The sequence below is a fragment of the Parus major genome, chromosome 1, assembly GCF_001522545.3.
Source record: "Parus major isolate Abel chromosome 1, Parus_major1.1, whole genome shotgun sequence".
NCBI lineage: Eukaryota > Metazoa > Chordata > Aves > Passeriformes > Paridae > Parus > Parus major.
This window is the reverse complement of record NC_031768.1, coordinates 88,015,742-88,034,392: the sequence shown is the minus strand read 5'-3', so window position 1 is coordinate 88,034,392 and position 18,651 is coordinate 88,015,742. Positions and strand designations below refer to the sequence as shown.

At 39.2% G+C, this 18,651-nt stretch overlaps 1 protein-coding gene across 1 annotated transcript in view; it reads right to left on the bottom strand.

Annotated features, from left to right (window-relative positions):
• Positions 1–18,651, bottom strand: part of MAN1A2 (mannosidase alpha class 1A member 2) — a 132,809-nt gene that overhangs the window by 6,098 nt on the left and 108,060 nt on the right. The window contains exons 10-12 of the mRNA XM_015636714.3: positions 15,516–15,735; positions 8,420–8,592; positions 912–1,027 (exon numbers count right to left, since the gene is read on the bottom strand). Of these exons, the coding sequence (XP_015492200.1) occupies positions 912–1,027; positions 8,420–8,592; positions 15,516–15,735 (509 nt within the window). The remainder of the gene's footprint in view (positions 1–911; positions 1,028–8,419; positions 8,593–15,515; positions 15,736–18,651) is intronic.

Below are 18,651 nucleotides of genomic sequence, written 5' to 3'. Positions count from 1 at the left end.
TCACACCTAACCCTTCTGTATTTATTTTCATTTGGGCTATCTTGCTTGACCTTATGTTCCCTGCTTTATCTCAGTGTGAAAACAGTTTCTGGTCTGGGTTATGCCAATTGCATCAATGTCAAAAACATCTAATATCCAGCTCTTCAATAAACCTTTGTTTTGTTCCACAAGCAGGAAATGCTCCTAACCAAATGTCAGTAAAAATTTCTGAGTTCTTTCCTAGAACTGCCACTGTCTGCAATGCTCGCACTGTAGTATATCCAGTTACTGAATGATGCATCGGTGAATTTCCAGATCTCCTTGTGATTATTTAAGATGCAGACAGGATTCTGGTGATACATCGAAAGTCAGCCTTGCCACCACAGAAGTCCCTTAGGAGCAAATTTCATTCTCTCATTTGGCTTTTTTAAGCAGATCAATCATATACCATCAGCTCTTGGAGAGGTACTGTTTCTCTGACCTGACCTGTTTGAAACTGCTGCCTCTCTCTTTGGGACCATTGCTTTCAGTCTCCAGAAAAAAAAACAAACAACTCGAAGGATTAAGTGAAATAAAATTAAAGACAACAGAGGAGGTAGCAGTGGCTGACTTTCTTTTTAAAATGGTAACACAAGGCAACAAAGTACTGTGATTACATAGAGGAATTTGGTAAGGAGCCAGCAGGATAGAATAGCCACACTATCCCCTTACACATGGACTTGGAGCCCCTTTTTCCTGGTGAGACATGCTGTGCTGCCTGAATTAGGCACAAGAACTGCCATTTTCAGGACCTGCTTTCTCCCTGTTCCATTTTGTGTTCCTAATACTCAAAATCAGTCTTTGTCTCCATTAGCTACCTGTGGAGTCACTACATTCTTCTAGAATTTAGATGTGAGCTTTTACAGAAAGTTGCAGGAGTGAAAAAGACTTACTTCAAAGTTTCAGCAAGGAAAAAGCTCTGCTGTACATCATCGTATGTAGGAGATGAGGAATAGACATCCTTGACACCAGAAAAGCCACCACTAACTCGGCAATACTTCTCAATTGCCTGCAAAAAGGAAGGGAAAAGACACAGAATTTAACTGTAGAACAAAATTTGGAAACTACAAAGCATCAAGCTTGATCAACAAAGAAGGTGGTTCTTTTTGTGCTGCATTTTTCTGCTGTGAATCTCGTTGTTGAAGGATGCTATGGACATTAACAGTTTATGCTGAAAAAAAAATAAAAAGAGACTGGACACATACAGAAGTAGCTTCCTTCCAGGGTTATTAATGACACCACATTTGGCAAACTGCTACGTGCTAAGAAAGTATTCTGGGGAAAAACACTTTCTTTCCTGGGTATTTACTGTTGGCTGATATTGATGACATGACAAGGACTCTGTAGACTTTTTCTCTGAGCTCATGCAGTTCCTCATCAGTGACATTGAGCAGAACATCCATCAGTCAAATCAGTGCAATAAGTGCTGTGATGTTCACAGGAAGGTAACAAACAACTCTGGATTTTGGAGCTGGAAGAGTCTGAAGAGTTACAGTAATTCTTTGACTGGTAGCTAGTCATGGAGACTTACTGAAAGTAGAAATAAAACACTCATCTTTATGGACTGTTGGTTTCATCCTGTAAACTCTTCTAGCTGCTGCTTTCTTCCCTCATCTCCTTCTCCTACATACGCTATTCTCTGTTTCCCCTTTACACAGCTGAAACTCAAGTTAACTTGCGTGCTGGACTGCAGCAAAGCTCTTTACCTTTAAAGTATGGAGTTTAAATCCATACATATTCCACGAAGGAAGGGGCCAATGGATTCTCCCCCAGCTCCAACACAGTACTGTAAAAAGCACAATGGAAGAGGAGGAAACTGGAAAGAAAGCGTTAGTAGCTCGGAGCACCTCTCGCCTACACTTTCATTATTCCACTCGCACACACGACCCTACAGCACACAGGGATATCAGCCATTAAAACTGGCTCCGAAGAAACAACTCTGAAATGATTCACAGGTTATTTGTGCTTCCCTGCTGCTTTGACTGTGCTTCCTCAGCAGACACCAACTCTTTTAATAGATTCATGCAGGGACAGAAAAGAAGCAGGGGTGAAGGAAAATGTTTGTCTCGGGATGTCTGTCATTACCAATGACTGAACGTAGCTACCTGTAGCTCAGTAATCTATGATTCAGCCCGATAGCCTTGTCTGAAGCTCCTCTCCACATGGTGCTTTAGACCCAGATTTTTGTTAATTTTGATTTTTGCTAGTTATACTCAGCAGAAGCTGAGGGGAGTCAAGGCAGGGGAGCAAATAAGTTTTGAATTATGCCCTTTTTATGCCAAGAAAACAGATTCAATCAAAACTCTTCAAGGACCTCAATATCGCCTTTGCATACTAGAAATACTGGGAGACAAAGAGGAATTTTCCACTGGACAAATGGACTAAGAATGTCAACAGATGCTGTCACTGAAATCCGGAGAAAAAGCACAAAGTTGATCAGGATACCCAGGACAGTAAGTCACAGCACAGCAGGTACTACAGCTGACCTCCTCCTAGAATAGAGTCTTACCCTGTGGAAATCTGAGCTGTTCATGGACCAAAGAATAATCCAGACTGTACAAAGTTCTTTCAAATTTCTGAAAAGCAGGGTTTTTAGAAAAGCAAGTGGAGAGACTGACAAACGGATGTTACTGGAATGGCTGTGGCTCTAGAGCCTCAACTTATGCCAAGAATAGTACAGTCCTTCTTGGCAAAATCTAATGCTTGCTGTAATTCCTTATCTCAAGCACAGCTTTGATAATGGCAACACTCCATTTTTTATTGGGACTCGAGTTGAAAAGGATAAAATGTTTGGATGAATTATTTTCAGATTTGATTACCACTGCAGGCTAGGCTGTACTGAGACTACTCTCATGCTAACATCTGGGTTGACCAGATTTTCTCTACAGTGAAGAGAAAGGTGTATGTCACACATCTAACCCAATGGCACCAAATGCATGATAATCTCTTTCTCTGCACATATAGCACAACAAAAGTGATGCTACCTGCTATGTGGCAGCCAAACAACCACATCAACAAAACAAACAACCTCAACACCACTCTCTCCACACAAAATCAAACCTAGCCATTCAACCAACCAACAAAAAAGGAAAGAAAAAAATTAATTGCTTAGCTTCTGAAGAAATAATGCACATGCTGTTTACATTTGCATATTCCTCCCCAGAACTCCTACAGCCACCAGGTAAGTGTTATATGAATAAAAAAGAGCCAAAGCACTTCTGCTTTATAGGTAGAAAATGAAGTGCCTGCTCTTGCTACTATCCCCTTTTATAATAATACAGAACATGACTTTGTGTCTCCTCTGAAGCATGAAGATGGAGGAGGAAGCCCCAGTGGTTACAACTCCTGCCAGAATTCCCAGCATACAATCTGATCAGGACAGAGTTTCTCTGGTCAACCAGTCAGGTGATGCTATGTGCCACAGCCTGTACAGGAGAAACCTGCTAGTGACCGTGGCAAAATGAAAACAAGGAATACATGGTACCACTGTTAGGACACCATCTCCTTCCTCCAGAAAAATTAAATCCCCAAGTCAGTGTAAGACACAAAACTTGTTTATTTTGGAAATTTGCTAATGGATAGCACTGAGAGTCTGCTCTGTGCTGTAGAGATCTCATACTTGGTAACTGCATGCAACTCTGGTGAAGCCAGCAGGCCTACAAGATGGGAGAAAGAGAATATATGATCTATAAAAACTTTTTTTTTTTTTTCCTTACGGTTACCAAGTAACCTTATGTCCTCAGGAATTTCTCCTTGGGAAGGCAGACTCTTGTTCAGAATAGGCAAATAATTTACCCTAGCTGATCACAGTTCTACATAATACAGGTAGTAATGAACTACACAGGAAAAAAGCCTCTGAAAGATTGCTTTACAGCTATTCATCCAAATAGAAAATTTTAAAACATGAATAAATAATTTGTCCTTGATTCAGAGCTGTACAGAACTTCAGGACACTGGGTGAAAAGCTTGGTGCCACAGACAAGCTGCTTAAATGCCACTTGAAATTTTTAGAGTTCTGTCTTCACACAGATCTCAGAGTACTTGGTGTAGTGGCATCTGATTTGCCACCCAGATTCACTCCAGAGTTGAAGACCAGTCTCTCTGACAAAACAACGCTAAATTTACTGCACCCTAGAATATAGGGAAGCTCCAAGATGACTGGAAAGGTATTAAGGTAATACTGCTACCATTACAAGGCATTGGCAGACTGAATAGTTTTAGGATGGCACATCTAATCTTGGTTCCAATCCATTACAGAAAGACATGAATATATGTATACGTACATGTGCATGTGTATGTATACGTATATAAGAACTGGAGGATAACTGACACCAATCAGCATGGCTTTATAGAAAACTATCTTGGTCACAAGCTTGATTTCATTCTTTGAAAGCTACAAATTTGACAAATAAAGGTAACTGCAGAGCTGTAATAAACTTAAAAGCTTCTAAGGCAATTGGCGTGGTATTTAAGATGTTATGGGAAGACAAGGCAGCACTATACCATATCAATATAATTCAATTTAAAACTGACTGACAGTGCTCTAAGAAAGAACTGGCAATGCAAAATCATCACAAAATAGAGCTGCTTCTCACAGAGATGCACAAGGAGCAGTCTGAAGTTTTATCAATCATTGCAATACTGCTTCTGGCTAAAATGACAAACGTAAATAAGAGCAGACAGTGTAATCTGCTGGTATCTGGGTGCCAAACAAAATGAGTTTCATAAAACCACATGCATAATCCTAAATCTAGTCATCAAGACTGTGTAACTGCAGACCCAGGCTAGCCTGGAAGGTAGAGACAACCTTTGGAATGCAGAGACAATTCAAAGATTTCCACTGCCTTGTAAGACAATTCATTCTGAGTTCCTGCTAGGACATTGTGGCAGATACACACAGGGACAGAAAAGGGAGACAGCAGCTGGGACACAGCGTTGTTTTTGCACAGGCTAATTTTTTTTTTCTTTGGCTGAACTGAAAACCGGAGTATGCAATTCTAAAATTATGTTTTTCAGAAGGATGATGAACTAATGTAGGTACAGGCATTTGGAGAAAATGTTTTACAGTGAGAGACAATGCAATTTGTTTAGCATCTTCAGTAGTCAACACTAAGCTTACTATAATTTATGAAAATTCTTTGGAAAGAAAACACAGGGAAAGGACATTTTAAAATGGCATAAGAAGTCATAGGAAAATCCAGTGATTGAGAGCTGAAACTAGGCAAATTCAAGTGGGAAATAAAACATGTTTTTTTTAACAGCAAGAATAAATAAATAATGGAACAAACTACCAGAAGTAGTAGGTTTTCTAGTTTCCTTTATTCAAATACAGAATAGAAGAGGAGAATATTCAACAGTATACTCCCGCCAAATACACGTGTCTCGACTCAAAAGTGACACAAAGTGAAATTTCAGTGCCAGGGAGGTCAACACGAACCTAAGTTCTTTGGAAAAAAAATATGATGTGCCTCTAGATTGGATCCCAGCTCCCTCAGTTTCTCTGAGGGTGTCTCTTGTGGCATATGTGACTTCTCTTGACTGTGCCAAGAACATGCCCATAAAAACTGTGCCAGTTTCTTCACCAGCTGTCATACTCACAGCTTCTAACCCATGAAACTGTGAAACCATATTTCTTTTACCTCCAACCTATGTCTGGCTCTTTTCTGTCTACTAATCTTCACTAAACAGAATCACAGAATGGTTTGGGTTGGAAAGGACCTCAGAGATCATCTAGTTCCAACCTCAATGCCAAGGGCAGGGATGCCACCCACTAGAACAGGATGCTCAGGGCTCCATCCAACCTGACCTTGAACATGTACATCCACAGCTTCTCTGGGCAACCATTTCCAGTGCCTCACCATCTATTCAGTAAATAATTTCTTTCTAACATCTGATATAAATCTGCCCTCTTTCAGTTTAAAACCATTGCCTCTTGCCTTGTCACTGTGCCTATATAAACCACCATCTTGCTTTCTTTAATAAGCCCCCTTTAGGTACAAGAAAGCTGCAATGAGGTCTCCCTGGAGCCTTCCCTTCCCCAGGCTGAACAAACCCAGCTCTCTCAGCCTGTCTTTGCAGGAGAGGTGCTCCCACCCTCGGATCATATTTGTGCCCCTTCCTGGAGCCTGCTCTAACAGGTCCATGTCTTTCTTGTGCTGAGGACCCCAGATCTGGGTGCAGCTGAGGTCTCAGGAGGGCAGAGAGCTATAGGTCTTTCCACCCCACCTTACTATCAATCTTCAATTTGCCTGAAGTTAGCCTGAGCTTCAGGTCTTGTCTATTTATTTTCTTTGTTAGTAGAAGCTCTGACGAGCTCCACAGCCTCTGTGGTGCAATCCTACTTAGTGAGATACACAAGTCCACAACTCTTAATTGAACCCTTAATTCACACAGCTCAGATTAGTAATTGGCTTTATATGCCTATTGTGAAGTGGTGGCTCTTATTACTTTCAAATAATTAGCCTGAGAAGGATTTTAGTCATTTTCTGTATTTACCCTGAGTATCTTGCATGCATATTTCTGTAATACTTCAGCCAGCCCCCCAGCACACCATCATCCAATTTGGCTGGCCCAATACAATTGAGATGAATGTCGTCTCTAGTGCTAAGTACTGTATTAGGGAGAATTAGCCTTTTTTTCATCAGGAAAGAGACAGAGACCCTGTCACAGGGATTTATGATCACTGAGGGAATGTAAGCTTGAACTTCCTGTTTTTTCCCCACAGACACTGGATTTGGAGAAATGTAACAAAACAGGCCTTGGACAAAGCATAGGATTTGCACTAAAGTGCATCAGTTTTGTCAAAAATTATAGATAATAAATCCAAGTATGTTTCAGAGATTGGAAGGTAAAAGGAAGACAAATTCAGACAGTGTTGTACAATAGCAGTAAGCCAACTGCTCTGTGTGTCACGCCAGATTCTTCTCTATTTATAAATGATGGAATAAACACAGCCAGAGCTGTGTGTGAGAGGGAAGAAGAAAAAGTAGTGAGTAGGTGTGAGGAATAAACACAAGAACTTATTATCTATATGCAATGAAAATCCTGAGGAACAAAAAGCTTGAAGCTTCTGTGTCAGTATGATAGTGGGCTAAGAAAATTCCTAATTGTGGGAAGAAGGGGTTTGCAAAACCATTTATGAAGAAGTCAAGAATATTTTATGGCTATGTTCAATAAAGAAATCTTCTATCAAGGAAATAAGCAGAAGAAGGCAGTCTGCAAGGACAGAGGCAATTAAGCACATGGGCTTGATTTACAACTTCAATGGAGGTTGACAGAAGGATAAAACAAAATCCTACCCCACATACAGAGAAAATTGGAGGCAGGGGAGGAGGAAGGGAGGGTTTGTTTTGGAAGCATTAACGGGGACCAAAATAATGCAAGCAAATGAAGAAAGCCGAACAAAATGCAATTAAAAGACATGCTTTGCATGTGTGCTTAAGAGACTGATCCTGCCCTGAAAATCTTTACATTTGTAAATTCTTCAACCTATTACAAAGGACCCCACCTCAGCTTGGATCATCCAGCCATTGCTTCTGAAAGGAGCTGGTGTTAGATCAGCAATAGTTTGAAAGATCTACACAGGCAAGGAGTAGGTTATTAACTTGGTCATATTAGAAATATGCATAGCTTAGGCAGCAGGGATGATGAGACTCAATGTTTGATGCTTTGGAGACAGTAGCAATGCATTCTGGAAAACAAATGCTACAAATGTGGAACTCATCTCCAGAGTAACATAATTCAGGTTGGAACAAAACAAACTGAAGAGCAAAACCACACTAAGATACAATGTAAAATACCTGGCTTCTTCTAGGTGTTGCAATTGTGCTGAGGGATGGATAGTAATGAGCTTGGCTAAATATTCTGAATACAGGCATCTAAACAGATCTCTTCCCACCCTTTTTCTTGATTCCTTGCTTCTGGAGCAAAACTGAGTTTCAGCCAGTGAATAAACTTATCCAGTCTCCTGGTTTGTCTCCTCCTTTGCTTTTCCCTCATCTCCTTTGGCTGTAGTCAAAATATTTCATTACTGTCCTATTATCTTTAATGTTTATTCTCATTTCTGAAACTGGCTTTGAGCTGTTTCCAAAGACTGATGGTGCAATAGCAGGGAAGTAGAGAAACTCTCAGGGGCTGTGCACTACTGACAACAGTAGCAGTCATGACTAGGGGTGTCTATTTCCACACCTACAATTCATGAGCTGTATGATGCTGAATACACCTCTTAACTGTCTCAGCAGATGCAAAATAGCAATAACTGTGTGCACCCTCATAAGTACCCCAGTTTACAGGAGCCTGTGAAAATCAATTACGACCCCAAGTATTTTGGTACCATGAGACTGAAGTGGCTTCAAAGGAGAAATACACTAAATTAAATTACTGACAGATGATGAATAGTTACCTGTGTTGCCTCCCAGCCCCACTGCCTGTACTTGGGATCGTGGGTGATTCTCCACATATACCAGTAGGTCTCAATCACCTCTGGCCTTAGGATGTAATACTTCTCATTCTGCCGTACAGCCACCGCCTCCACGCCACCATCAAATTTGAATGCTTCTGGGCCCAGCTTTAATGCTGCAGAGAAAACACAACCAAAAACAAAGTAAAAATAAGAAAAACTTCCATACCAATCTTTGCAGGAAGAATGGGTAGGAGACTATATGCCAAGCTTGTGAAAAAAAAAAAAGAACCTAGCTAGTCCTTAAGCAGTCTCATAAATATTTCCTACTGTTGAGGTCTATAATTTTTCTTATGAATAATTTATCAAATTCCTGTGAGAAAACTACCTATTTTGACAGGACTATAGTAATCCTCTTGAAAACTAATGAAACACTAAGAATATAAACACACTAACACATTCAATTATAGGATAAAATTGAAGTGACTGACATCAGTTCTTTATAAGAAAAAGAAAAAAGAAAAAAAAGGGTCAACACAGGTTTCAATGTCCTTTGATCCCACCCAGCACAGCAGGAAAAGATCTTGGAACTAAACCAAATAGCATCATGCCAAATAATCTGTATCTTTATCCAAACTGTTGGTTTAAGGGTGTGCTGTCAGGTCACTGTAACTGATGTGCTGTGATCTTCAAGTACAGGGTTTACAACTGGACAATGAAGCCTTGAGTACACCTGAAAATAAATCTCTGAACTAAGAGAGATTCACTGTTAAAGCCCTTAAAGGAACCTGTAAAGGCCAGCACCTAGAAGACTATTTGTATAAGAACAACACGCCTGTAGAAAAACTGTCTATAATATGAAGTTGCAATTACACATATTTTGTAATAGACAGCTGCACAATGGTCCTCAAATTTAACATTAATAATGTACTCTTATCTACAGCTGCACCCCACCATTTGTTTTGACAGAGAATTTTTAAGATGCTGAACTCTGAAGCTGCACTTGAGCTTTAAAAATTATCAAAGCAATTAATCATGTAATTCCTATGGGCCAGAGGTTCAAATTAATCATGGTTTCAGAGATCTAAAAGGGGAACCTTAAAATACTATAATGAAAAATACAAGCAACTCTCAGTGCATGCCCCAGCAGAAAATCTCCAAAAGAAATTCCCTCATCTTTTTGTTTCAAGGGACTATGGCTCTGGATGCCGAAAGAAAAAGAATCACTCTGCTTCAGTCACATGAATGGTAAGGGAAATTCCATCAAGAAATGTTTACTGCACTTCTTTCAAAATGGGTCACTTTGTTGGTTTCGCTTACAAAATTAAATAAATTTCACTATAAAATGGAGGCTATTAGAAACAGAGTTCTACCTATCCAAAATTCTGAATATAAGAATGGTCATACACGACCAGATGGAATTCTGTCTTCTCCAGTATCACACCACCAACAATAGCCAAAATGAGACATCGACAGAGAAGTACCCATCAAGAATATGTGATACCTTTTTCCATCTTTTCTACCAGCCTCTACTGTTTTTGAGCTCAAGACTTCTCCCAGACTAGACGTATTTTTTAGGTGGTCAGTAATTCTTAATAGATTAATTTCCCAAGTACTTATCAGGTGTGTCTTTAAATCTGTGTAAGCCTTGAGCATCTAAAACAATCTTTGCTAAGGAGTTCCACACCTCTAATATCTATTTGATGCAGAACCACTCTCCAATCCCTATGTGATTTTGCAAATCTGCTGAATCCTACCTAGAAGGTCCCTTTTCCACCCTGAATAACACTATCCAATTCAGTTGTGCCTTGAATGGAAACTGTTCCATGCCTTTAGTTAATCTTCTTGCCCTTCTCTGCAACTCTTCCAACTCTACTATATCCTTTGTAAAATGAGAGAGGACCAGCAAATACAGAAAAAAAAAAAAAGTGCAGATGAGATTAATACAGTGACATAATGACATTTTCTATTTTGCTCTTTCTCATTTTGTTTCTCCTGAGTACTACTGAGTTGACATTTTCATAATCTCAAAAGCAATTTCCTGAATTGCAATGGTCAGTTAACACTCATCATTTAATATGTGTGGTTAGAAATAATTTTTTCATAGGTGCCTCACTTTACATTTAACTACACTGGATTTAATTTAGCAATTTATTATGCAGTTACTCAACCTCATAAGGTCCTTGTGTAGTGCTTTTTATTTTTTGCTATTATCAGCACACTTACCTTACTGTTCCTGACCTTTCTGATCATTTATATATGTGTTTTATTTATACATATTACATATTAAAATATGAAATGTAAGTATACCATACACTTACAATGTGTATAAATAGAGTAAATATTTTGCACACTTATACACATATGTGTAAATATATATGAAATGTATCAGAGTACTGCTGGTTAACCAGCATTTATTCATTGCAAGAATGGACTATTTACCTCAGTTCTGTTTTCTATGTTATTCCCATTTTCTTCCTCCATGCAGGTATGTGCTGCTTAGACTGTAACTGTTTAATGTCCCTAATGGGCCTCAGTAAAACACTTGTTAAAAAAGCCTTCTGGAAGCCAGGGAAACATGACAGCTATGTTAGTCTTACCCACCAAAGAAGTTGGATTTCAGGCAGTTCTGGCAATCCACCACTGTGATGTCTTCTCTTGCTTTGGAACCTGCTCGTGCACTACATCTTTAATTCTTAACTCACACCTACTCCTAATGGCATTGGGCACTACAAGAAATTAAACTACCCAAGGATGGGTGAACTCTGCATATTGTGATGATTTCACTGAATTCCTATCTGAAACCAAGGATGTAAAATTAATCACAGCACTTCTGCTAATAGCTGACTAAAGAAAGGAAGCTATTATGGGCACCAGTACCTTTCAGGGGCCCTTCTTCTAAGCCAAAAACCATCTAAGGCCATTTTACAATGCTACAGTCACAGAATAATCCAAATATTTTCATATTAATAGCGCTGGTAGACTATAGTCTAGGCAGGGAGAGCAGATGAGAAACAATTTCATACCAGTGCAAAACTGCAAAGCTGAGCAAGCACCATTTTAAAAGATTTTAACTGATATAAAGTTGACTTCAATGAGAACTGCATTTAGCACTGCCCAAATAAAGGGCAAATCTGTATACTTTTAGATAAACACATTTCTAATTTTAGAAATACTTCTGAAAATATTGTATGTTTTGTATGTTCCTTTAAGACTACAAACAATCTAGCAATAAATTTCCTGAAACTAAGAAAGAATTCATAATTATAATAATACTTGCTAGGCTTGAAGTCATACAAAATTGGAGGAAGAGAAAACCCAAGATACTTCTGTTTGAGATTCTGAACTACTCCATCCACACACATTGGTATCTCATACATCTCAGAAAAACATGTTATTATTCTCATTTCTTCAGCCTTGCCTGTTTAGCTGCTTACTGAGAGTCTTGGGACAGAGACAGCATCTACTCATACCCTTGCATATGTCTCAACTGAAAGCTTAGTCATCTGGCTTATTCTGCACTAGAATTGTCACACATAAAAATCAGCTAAAGCTGTACCGCAATTCTGAGGACAGCTCTTGTCAAGAAACTTTAAAGCAGTGCAAAAAAATTTCATCCTAAAATAAACTCTCTGTAGTCTGTCAATACACGCTATCAGCTAATGGTTTGGAAAAGTCTTATGCATAAGGGATGGTATAATGTACTAAAAATACTGTGTGCTATAGATCAGCACACAATGCTGTATATACAGATAATTGTGCCTATTTATCTAACCTCTAAAATTCCTATGAAAGTTGATTATTCTGACTGTTTTGTTAGTGAATTATAATTTCAATTTAATTTGACTTTTTTGTTGCCATCTACAGATTTCACATTTGCCAATTATTTTATGCCTGTGCCATGTTTCTCAGTGGTGCATGTTAAGCATGAAAAACAAAGAACTAACCCCCAGAAACTGCAAGACCTCAAGATGTGCAGTACTCACACAAGCTTAAATATCGAGCAACCTTGCACCATGAAGCTCTATTTTTGTAGCCTTACCAGTGCCCACTGACTGCATTATGATTTCTTGTCCTGGTAAATGGGCATACAGATCAGAACATGCCTCCTCTATCTTTGTTTTTTTCAATCTCCTCTCCAAACTGAGAACACACTGGACTACAGAAAATCCTGAAATCTCCTGTCATAGGATGGGAGATTTAGGACAGCTGCAGCATTAATGTATTGATAGTTTATGGTACGAAAAATAGCGGAGTAGGTAGGAAGCAGAGCCATGCTTCCTAGATTACACATCATAAGACTATTCTGATTACAGTTTTCTCATTGACCATCAATAAGCCTTTTCAAACTATTGGTATTTCTAAGGGGTGCCACATGCATTCACAATTTCCTGAAGAGGGGAAGAGCCTTGGAGGGGGCTCTCATGCTGCCACATTCAATAGATCCTGGAAACACAAATCCCTTGATCAGAGGCAGACCAGAGCCATGACTACAGCCCCTGCCTTCACCTTCCAAAGACCACCAGCTTCCTCCAGCTGCTGAATTAGAAAGGCATCCTTTGAGGAGTGCTACAGACTGATCCTCAGCTCAAGCAGAATCTAACGAGGATTTTCACAGAGCCACGGCAAGGGCCCAAGCTTCTCACAACATACGTAGTCACTTCTCCAGCCTCTGACTCTGGAGTCCAAGGTTTTCTCTCAGATATTCCTGGAGAACATTGATAGGTGACTCAGATTATCAGCAAAACTATGTCCCTGCATAAATTTCTCAATTACATGGCAGTGATGCCAGTTGCTACTGGGACATAATCCCCAAGAAAATGCATCAGGAATAGTTTCAGCTTCTCTGTACTAGTCAGCACTGAAATAACCAGCTTTCTGAAATACCAATTTTTTTTTTAACAGGCTTTCAAACCTGCAATATGTGCAACAGGCTGATGACAGTTGGCAATATAATGCCCTTATTTTCCAGAAATGCTTTTATTCTGTGAAATCGTGTTTCAGTTTTGCTGAGACTCAAGCTCAACTATGGAAATTTAGGTTGCCTTATAAAGTAGTATTTTCATACTAAAATATTACATCACCAGGTACCTACTGTGGTTTATTACGAGCAGCCGTGGGATGATACAGGAAAGGGCAGCTCTGCTGGTTTATCTAAAGAAAGAGCTCCCCTGCACACAGTCTCTGCATCCTTCTCTCTCCTCTGAGGATGCCAAACGGAACTAGTTATCCCAAGTCTATAGGAAAAAGAAATCAGGCAATCCCCTTTGCCTGCTAAACCTTAAACCATCCTGAACCAGGATGACTGACTGCCCTCCTAAAGATGCTTTTTCTGCCATCAGCCAGTTCTGCCATTAAAGTGTACAATTATGCTCAAATCCTGCTGGTAAAACATAACAAAGTAGTTAACATTTTGCACGTATAAGTCCTTAATTTTCTTTGAAAAATCAGTACAGAAAATTAAAACCAAAACATCCAAACACAAACAATCTACATTCCTGGGACTGCACGACTGAACAAAAGAAAACAAGGGCATTGCAAATTTATTGCTGTCTGTGCAGCTCTCAGTCTTTCTTGCTCATGTGTTCTTACACAGTCATTAAATATGTAATCAAAACTTTTATCTCACCCATCTTTTGACTTATTTAGGGTACAGAATAAACATCTGAGGGAATAAAATTAGGTCTCCTCAAACAACTGTAAATTTAACATTGCTTATTTTTAAATGTTAAATTAAACATTTAAATGCAATTTTTCAGAATTCAACAATAGCTGCTATGTCCTACCTTTTCTTCTTAACCATACTCATATTTTTTTCTTTTCCTTTTTTTAAAGCTGTTGCTATCCAAATAAAATTATAGCTTGCGTGACTGAATTATTTAAAAAGACAGGCAACTATACAATGATACAGTGTAATCCTGTGAATAAATACATGAATTCTCATCTTAAAACTGCTTAAATGTTAGTTACCATTATTTCTACTGGGAAGGCATTTCAGAAGCTCACTTCTTTGATAGCTATGCAAAACCATTTCCAATTTCCAGCCTACATTTATTCACAGTGAGCTTAAAAATCTTGCTCTTGTTACAACTGTGTTTTTTTATATCTTAAAATAACTATTTCTCCTCAATGTTTACCCCTTGAGATGGCAATAAATTTGTTCCTTTCTTTGGTATTATTTTTCTAGCCTGAGCAGGCCAATTTCTCATATTTTCCCCAAGATAAAAGCTCAGTCCCTCTATTCATTCTGTTGGTCCTTCTCTGCATTTGTTCTACTTGAAATTCAGATTTATACAGAGTATTCTGGGTGACAAATTACACGTCTTCTAAGGCAGTCTTAATATTATCTAATCTCTGCTGAAAATTCTTCATCTGATACAGACCAGAATATTTTTCAACTCCCAGTTCAGACAAGAGCTCCTGACTTTTTGTAGTGAACTTATTTCTGATAGTCCAGTTCTCAAGATCTTCCTGCTTACTATTCTGAGACTGTTCCATTTCAATTATGTCTTACAACTATATGGCCACCCTAAGCATAATCACTACACTTCAAGCATCAAGGTCACTACTAAAGATGTAGAATAATCCTGGTCCAAAAGACTGACTTTGGGAGGCTTCCAGACCTACAATAAAGTCTAATGCTGCCTCCTCACTAGTCAGGCCTTTGGCCTTCTCACAGTATGTACAGTAGTCTTCATCCTCTCTTTAATTGTCCTTACTCAGAATAAACTATTACTAAAACCAGTAAAAGGTTTATTTACAAATTTTTCCCTCAACTGTATGAACAGTATATAGGAAATTAAAAACTTCCCTATATATCTGTGAGGACAACTGTTAACTCAAATTTCTTCCTCCCCATACCCATATCATCTATCTTAGCTGACTGATCCAAAACAGGATAAACATGCGTGAAGAAACCATGAAGTCTGGGTTTATATTTACTCACAATGATTCAGAGCAGAAGTAAATACATGGATGTTAAAAATTCATACTGGTATAAAACCAGGGCGTGTTAGACAAGGTCCATAACAAATCCTAAAAATTACAACAGTTGGTGTACTCTGACTATTGAAATAATTAGATTAAAAACAATTCTTACCTGTCCTGTCATATGACTCATGACATGTATGTGCAATTTCAGCTCCGAGCTGCAAATAATGTCCAGCTTTATCATCTCTAGAACCATCTGCTCCAAGGGCAAACATTCCACCTGCAAAACAGGTCAAATGGCCCATCTTTCTTTCAAGGTGTCCATTCTTCCACTCCCCAATGAAGGTCAGTCCTCCATTGGACTTTCTGATGAGATGTTTTTCTATGGCCTACAAAGAGATTAAGAGAACTTTCAAATGCTGGTTCACTTTCAAGTGTTATTTACTAAAACATTCCTTTATCAAGTGAAGTCTGGTTTTCTAAACAAAAATAATTTTCTTTTTTCAAATTCACTTCTGAGCACTACAGGAATAGACAGCTATAAGACTATCATTTCAAAGCACAAAAAAAAATACCCTACTAAAAATGCTAATGACATCTAACATAGGAAAATCACAGCATAGACAACATTGTACTTTTACTTGAGAATTCAGCATTTATTTTACTGCTCAAACAGTATTTGTCTGTTAGCTCTGGGAAGTACCTATTTGCTGCTCTGTGCACTCTGTGAGTACTCAGAAAACACATCCATATTGGAAACTTTTGGTCAGCAACATATGCAAACCTGTACCCTCAGCAACAGGAATGCTCCAGCCACCATCTGGCTTCTCCATAGCAGCTTTCTGATTGCACATTCTCAAATGATGGGTGTTAGAGCAGCTATCCACAGAAAACTTTATTATTTTATACATGAGGCAACTGCTGCTTTCTTTTTGCACATTTGTAGCAATATATGTTGTTGCTTGTGACTTATATAAATGGTATCTTTCTCTTAGAAGCTGGCCTGACTTCCCAAAGTTTGCAAACTAGATGGAACAACTTGCTTTAAGCCCCTTTCAGAGAGGATCACAACCCCCACCAAGATACTGCAGTATTTACTAGATGTCTAGCATTAGACAGTGAGAAAGTAATGAAAGAGAAGTGCTGGTCTGCACTCTTGTTGGGCTAATTCCTTCACCAATACCACTGATGGATCTGAGGTTTGTGCTAATGACAGGATACAAAGAGAAGAAGGCAGAAATAACTGACAGAGCAGAAACCAGTAAGTCTCTGACAGCTGCCAGGGTGGTTGTCTAACCATCATGCAAATTGGCATTGACGACTGTCTTCTGCTGCTAAGCAGCCTGATGTGGTTAACTGTACAAGCCTCATTTGGTCTGAAAGTACTAGTACAGGAAATATTGGATCTGCTGGAAACTGCCACTAGGAAGGATATTAAGATCTGGAACATTAATTCTGTTGATTCCATTATTCTGGATTGTGACAAAACTGACATTTTTTGACCATATGGTACAAAAAAGTTGAGTTTTGTTTGAAGGAAAGCCATTTTAACTATGAAGAGTAGAAAGGCACTAAGGCATATGGATTGTCTATTTCCTAGAGGAAAGCATTTTTTTCCAAATGTTAAGTGACATTTCCTTTCAAATTGTATCTTCCCATAATTTCATATCATAATTTCATGTTGAGGAGTAAATGGTTGCAGAAGCATTTCCAGTGGGACAAAACTGCTGTAGTTACCATCAGGAGAGCCAACAAAGGCAGAATTTATATACTTTTCCATGAGCTACTCCTCTGCTCCAGACTTGCTTTCATGGTTTGACTGAAGAACATGTTCTAGGTGCAACATGGTCCTCTTCTGAGCAGAAAACACATCTTCTGAACTTGAAAAAACTTCCTAGTAGAAGGGGTAGTTTTTGAAATCTGAAAATCAATCTCTACCAGCTACTTATTAGGTTAGATCCTGAGAGTGACAATGGAATTATCTCAAGAACATAAATGCAACTCTCTCAAAATATTTTATTGTTCAACCACCCGCTGCCTGCCAACTGGAGAAAATTAATTTTTACAGTAATTAACAAGGGACAGCTGGGCATTGTTGGGAGCACTGCCCACTGGATCAGAAAAGTTTGTGCAGGTTGGGATAGATGTGGTGTTTAAATCATGGGCTGGATGGCTGAGGCCACAGCACTCCAACAAAAACTGCAAAGCAATGACATCCAGCTGGACTACAAGGAGTATACATGTACCAGAGTGGACGTATAAACCCCAGCTCCCAAAGAGAAGATTTAGCTCACATCGACTAAGAGATTAACTAATGGAGGGAGCTTCCTTAGTCTGTGAAATGCTGGAACAACAGGGGTGGTTGAGGTCACTTGGTTAGTTCAGCCTAGGGAAGAGACTGAGGGGAGACCTCACTGCAGTCTTTGACATCCTCACAAGGGGCAGCTGAAGGAAAGGCACTGATCCCTTCTCTCTCGAGACCAGTGTCAAGACCCATGAGAATTGCCTGAAGCTGCATCATGGTGGGGGTTCAAGTTGGATATCAGGAAAAGGTTCTTCACCCAGCAGATGGTTGGGTACTCAAACAGGCTCCCCGGGGAAGTGGTCACAGCACCAAGCCTGACAGAGTTCAGGAAGTGCTTTGACAACACTCTCAGGCACATAGTCTGACTCATGGGGTGTCTTGTGCAAGGCCAGGAACTGGACTCAATGATTCCTGAGTGTCCCTTGCTATTCAAGACATTCTGTGATTCTACGCAAAACCTGAATGTTCTCTGAAGTTCATGTGATTTTTGTGACTACAAAAAATAGCATTTTCCAAGCTGTATTGCAGCAGTACTTGCTATGCTGTGACAGTCAAGCACACTGCTGAATCCTTCTTTTAGCTACCTAATGTTGTGCAGTAAGAAAGAGTGAGGATCAAATTTAGGAGCCTAACAGATTAGACTACTCAAGGCAGCAGATCAAAGGAAGCTTACCTATCCTGCCAGATGATGTGTGAAGGAAAAGAAGACATTTGAAACCAGACTAGCTGGAAGGCCCATATGATGATGTTGAAAGCAAAGTTAAGAGGCACATCCTCAATTTTTATCACCACAAAAAAATTCCCAACAGATTTCACAATTTTAGGTTTTTTCATAGCTGTGGATTTCCATACTAGGATGCAGCAATGAAGTGTCCTTTGCAGCGGAAGACTGCACCCATGTTATATACAGAAGGGTTTTGGATACACAACTTGTTTGTATTCATGTTAGGAATATGTGGTGACCTGGATAAGGCTTCATATACCATGGATTGGAAACCAT